The 5,894-nt window shown below is 37.0% G+C and overlaps 1 protein-coding gene across 1 annotated transcript; it reads left to right on the top strand.

Annotated features, from left to right (window-relative positions):
- The first annotated feature begins 2,028 nt into the window (after nt 1-2,028).
- Nucleotides 2,029-2,952, top strand: LOC119520048 (olfactory receptor 8K3-like). Its single transcript, XM_037817800.1, has one exon. It carries the CDS (start codon nt 2,029-2,031, stop codon nt 2,950-2,952), a length of 924 nt encoding a protein of 307 aa, XP_037673728.1.
- Nucleotides 2,953-5,894: the final 2,942 nt, after the last annotated feature.

The following is a 5,894-nucleotide window of genomic DNA, read 5'->3' as shown; positions in this document are numbered from 1 at the left end:
ACAGCTAAAAATTATCTTCAAAGATAATCCCAAGCTGCATAATAATGATTTGACATTCATCCACAAATATATCATTCATTGAAATCCCTGTATGGTAGACTTAGTGTTCCATTATTGAGATAATTCACTGTACTTATCCCAATAAAGATGGAACATTTAGAAAGGCTCATGGCTTTACTAGCTGTGTTGGATGAGAGGAGTATGGGTGTTTGTACTTTCTGATTTACAATTTTAAAATAACATTATAAAGCAAAGCTCAGTTGATGCAAACTCACCCAAAGACTCCCAGTCCTGATGTATTTTTAGAGTCATTCAAGGATCTTCCTTCCTTTCTATTTTTCTCCCCTTTTTTGTTCCCTCTCTCCTTTAAGTAGGAGCATGATGAACTTAATCTGACCAGCCTAGTAATCTCAGTTCAGACCATATAAAATATCTAGAATAGGAAATTCATAGAGACAGAATGTAAATCAAAGGTGACCTATTAAGTTGATATTTAAGATATATTGATTTTTTTTCAGGATATTTGCATCTATATATATGAAATAGTGGGCCATAAATATTGTTTATACCTTTTCTTAAAAACAAGGTTTTGCTGACCGTCTTGGTTGAGTTGCAGAGTAGTCTTCATTTCATGTAATCCAAAAGAGCTTGTGAAAATACAGATGATCCCTTCCTTGAAAGTTCAGAAACACTTGCCTTAGAACCAAATAAAGGGGAAAAGAGTTGGGAAAGTAAAAGTAGAGAAAATGTAATCCTCAAATTAAAAATCTGTTAATTAAAAATGTTTGGTCTACACTTGATGGAAGATTAAACAAATAAATAGGAATAGCATTCAAAATTAAAATGTAGCAAAATATTGCATTCCTTTTAATGTCTTGCCTATGTACTTTTAATAAGTAAAATTTGTGTACTTTGCAATAGGCATACATTATCTCCTTCCTGTTATTACTTATTACTTTCTTTAACTATGATACTTTCTACAGTGATATAGTGTTCTGGCTCTTGAGGCATTTGAGATAGACTCCCTGTTTTAGAGGTTTGCTTCATTCATTGGTTCAGCATACTTTAGTGGTTTACTTGATAATCTTAGATGATACATTAAGAATGTATTAAGAAGTACATTGTAAGAATTTTGTATGTCTTACATTATTATAAAATTATAACTAGAAAAGTAAATCCTTCTTTTCAGAAATATTATTGCTTAGTCAAAGCTAATGAGAGAATGCCTGATAATGGTTTTTCTCAAGGTGCACAAAATATAGATGCAAGACTTATTTGGTATTCATACAGTTAACATCAGGAATGTTGTATGCAAGTCCTGAAGTTTGGAGGCATAATTTTAAAGTGAATTAAGTGCACTAGAATCAGTACATTGGAGTATCCTAAAAATGAACTAAATTTTTACCTATCATTATAGAAAAGCAATGCACATTGTTTAAAACTCATAAAGATAATGGAAAGATAATACAGTTTATAATATCAAATGCATAATGGAATGAGAATGCTTCTTAAATGTGAAGTTAAGATGAGAGGAAGTAAATCAGTCTGCTAAATAAATTAGTAAATGTTTTTCTATGGATAGGCAGACTGAAGTGTTGGGAAAAGGATCAAAGGGCAAATATTTTTTATTGCAATTTCTTCTAAATATGTGGTATGTTTTAACAAATAATATGCATTTTTAAAATATAAAAAATTCAAAGCAGTATCAGGATTTCCACAGTAGACCAGACTTACCAAATTGTGCTATTGCTGACAGAACCATGAAGGAGTATGGATCCGTGGATGGAGACCAACATTTGACATGAAATGAAATTGTGACTATATATCTTCTGCTGTGGTAGCTTCTAAATGAGGTGCTATTTTTGATAATAGATGTAGGTCTTAATTTAAATTACATCATCAAAAATTTTAATGGTTTTATCTGACACATAATGGCCTTGTATACTAAAATTTTACCAGGTGACACCTCCTGAAATCCAATGACTCTTTTGATGGTTCTTCCCACAGTAAGTTTCCCTAATGACCTAGATGGACAGGCAAAATCAAACTGTGCTGAATGATTTCATTCTGACTGGGATCACAGACCACCCTGAGCTGCAGGCTCCACTCTTGGGGCTGTTCCTCATCATCTACTTGATCTCAGTGGTGAGCAACTTGGGCATGATCATCCTCACCAAGATGGACTCCAGGCTACAAACACCCATGTACTTTTTCCTCAGACACTTGGCTGTTATTGATCTTGGTTACTCAACAGATGTGGGACCCAAAATGTTGGTAAATTTTATAGTGAAGCAAAATACAATCACCTATATTTGTTGTGCTACACAGTTAGCTTTCTTCATCATGTTCATCATTAGTGAACTTTTTATTCTTTCAGCAATGGCCTATGACCGCTATGTGGCCATCTGTAACCCTCTGCTCTACACTGTTGTGATGTCCCAAAAAGTATGCTGGGTGCTGGTGGCAATCCCCTATCTCTACAGTGCCTTTCTGTCTCTGCTAACCACCATAAAGATTTTTATTTCACCCTTCTGTGGCTATAACATTAGTCATTTCTACTGTGACAGTCTGCCCCTGTTATCTTTGCTGTGCTCAAGCACCAGTTACATTGAGTGGATAATACTGATCTTTTCAGCTTTTAATCTGGTGTCTTCTCTTCTTATCATCCTCTTTTCTTACATGCTGATCCTCATGGCCATCCTCAGGATGAACTCTGCAGAGGGCAGGCAAAAGACCTTTTCCACATGTGGATCTCACCTGACAGTGGTAGTTCTGTTATATGGGACTTTACTTTTTATGTATGTGCAGCCCAAGTCCAGTCACTCCTTTGATACTGATAAAATGGCCTCTGTATTTTATACCATGGTAATACCCATGCTGAATCCCATGATCTATAGCTTCAGAAACAAAGAGGTAAAAGCTGCCCTACACAGGATCTGGAAATATCTGTGAAAACTTCTTATCTAAGTTCAATATAGAATGTATATATACAATAAATTAGGTCACTACAATGGTTTTCTATCTGTGATAAGTTTTAAAATGTGCTAATATGTGAGGAAACAGAAAAAGTCAGCTATAAAGCTGTGTTAATGCAGGAAAGAACTATAAAGGATCCTCCTGTCCAATGGTTTAGACTCCCATGGATTGCAGAGACCAAGAAGTTTCTTGAGAATTTTGTATCAGCAGAAACATTGTCAAACTGGATTGAAAGGGACAGAAATAGGATTAAATAAAGGAAGAATTACTCAAAGAACAGAATCATAGACACAGATACTGGCCTAGAGGGATCTCCTAGGTCCAAGAGTGCAGGCCTGCTTTTGTATACTGAGAGGGTGGCATATTCTCTCCAGTGTTCAGAGAGGACATGGCCACCACCCAGGTATTTGGAGAGAATGGGGCTGTCATCCTGATAGTCAGAGATAGTTGGGATGTTACTCCAGCAGCCCAGGAGGTCAAATCATCAAAACCCAGATTACCTGCAAGACTTGAAATCCAATGGTAGTTGTCCTGCTTTGTTTTGGATTTGCTTGAAACCCTGTGACCACCCACAGCCCTTTTGTCCTTCCAATTTCTCTCACCTGGGATGGGATGGGATGGGATGGGAATGACTATACTATGCTCTGTCACAGCATTTTATTTTGGAAGCAGATAAGCTGTTTTTTGGTTTCACAGTTCTGCCTATGGGGTTAAATTTCAAATCAGGATAGACCATATCCAAAGTGGATTTAGTGCATAGGCTGATCTCTCCCTTCTCCCTTCTCCCCAGGCTAAAGCCACTGAAATGCAAAATACCAGAAGTGGATTGGCCTTTTTAAAGGGGATTTATTAGGTTACAAATTTACTTTCCTGAGGCCATAAATGTGTCCAAACTAAGGCATCAACAAGAGGATACCTTCACTGACTGAGGAATGGCTGATGGCATCCAGTACACCTCTGTTAGCTGGGAAGACATGTGTCTGGCATCAGCTCTTTCTTTGCTCCTCTGTTGCCTTGCTTTCAGCTTCTGATTCCAGTGGCCTTTCCTTAAGCATTAACCGAGGGTTCTCACTTAGCTTCTCCAGGACAAAATGTGGACTTCACCTCTTAACTCAGCAACTGCAAATGTTTGATTTCAAAGGCTGTCTCCAAAATGTCTCTGAGTGCTTTCTCTCTAACAGTCTCTTTTCTGTCTTCAAAATGTCTCTGCCTTTTATCCTTTCATAGAGGATGCCAGTAAATTAATTAAGACCAACCTTGAATGGGTGGGGTCACACCTACATGGAAATAATCTAATCAGAATGTCCTACCCACAATTGGGTGGGTAACATCATGGAAACAACCAATCAAAAGATCCCAACCACAATAAGCTTGCACCTCACAGAGTGGATCAAAAGAACATAATCTTTCCTGAGGTACACAACAGTCTCAAACCAGCGTACCAGGTTTCATTGCTTCCAGCTTCTGGCTTCAGTGGTTTATTCTCCTAATCTCTCTGTGTTTCTCTCTTTTAGCTTCTGTATCTCTTATCTTCTGTAGGTCTTTCTCTCTAATATTCTCTGGCTTTTCTCTCTCAGCTTCTCTGTTTCTCTTGCCTTTTCTGTGGCTTTTTTTCTGTGTCTTCTCTCTGTATTTTATCCTCTTTTAAAGGACTCCAGTAAGAGGATTAAGACCCACCTGGAATGAGGTAGGTCACATCTCAACTTAAGTTAAGATCCTATCACCAAAATATCCTACTTAAAATGGGTCCACTTTAATGGGAATGAATTAACTTTAAGGACATGCTTTTCTAGGGGACCACAGAACTTCAAACCATCAGAATAGGCCAGTAAGTTACATGTCACAGCATTCTTTAACCATAATTTACAATTTTCTTTCTTTACTGAGCATGGACATTGGATGCTTTTAATTAGATTCCTGAGTTACCAAAATCTTGATTCTTTATGACAGTTTTTGACAATTTAATCACTTTTTTAGTGAATGGATGGTGTGCCACTTTGGATGCATTATGACCCCAAAATGACATGCTCTTTGATGTAATCTTGGGGGGGGGCAGATGTATTAATGTTGATTGAGTTGGAATCCTTTAATTGAGTATTTCCATGGAGATGTGACTCCAATCAACTGAAATGTCTGATTGAGTTATTTCAGGGGAGATATGGACCCTGCCTTTTCAAGGTGGGTCTTGGTTTAATCACTGAAGTCCTATAAAGGAGTTCAGAAAGAAGGAGCTTGATACTGCACCTCAGAGAGACATTTTGGAGACAGCCATTGAAAGCAGATTTTACTGAAGCTAGCCCAGTTTGCTCCAGAGAAGCTAAGAAAGGGGAAATGCCCCAAGAGTAACATTAGAAAAATGCATAGGAGCTGAGAGAGGAGCTTGAACACAACCTGGGTTCAGCAGATGCCAGCCACATGGCTTTCCAGCTAACAGAGGTTTTCCAGATGCCATTGGCCTTCCTTCAGTGAAGATATACTCATGTTTATGCCTTAGTTTGGGCACTTTATGGCCTTCAGACTGTATACTGAAGGCACAGATTATTACAATACCAAATTATTTGAGACCTGTAAGGAAAATAATGTCAATTTTACAGAACTCTTCCACACACAAAAAAATAAAGAATAAATCCCAATTTAGTTTATTGTACTAACTTTACTCTGATATCTAAAATATGTGAAGACATCTTAGACAAAAATAAAACAACAGAGAATAACCCCAGGAAAATAGATACAAAAAATGTAGACAATATTTTACCAAATTTATGCTACTTATATGTGAAACTGATAATGCTTCATGAAAAAGATGGGTTTGTTTCTAGAATTCAAATTTAGCTTACCATTCAAACATCAATAATGTAATTCTTTATATTAACAAGCTTAAAAAAGATAAACATAAGACCATTTCAATGCATGTAGAA

Source organism: Choloepus didactylus, chromosome 24 (assembly GCF_015220235.1).
Source record: "Choloepus didactylus isolate mChoDid1 chromosome 24, mChoDid1.pri, whole genome shotgun sequence".
In the NCBI taxonomy this organism is placed as follows: Eukaryota; Metazoa; Chordata; class Mammalia; order Pilosa; family Megalonychidae; genus Choloepus; species Choloepus didactylus.
The sequence above is the reverse complement of the archived record's forward strand: the minus strand, read 5'-3'. Positions and strand labels throughout refer to the sequence as shown.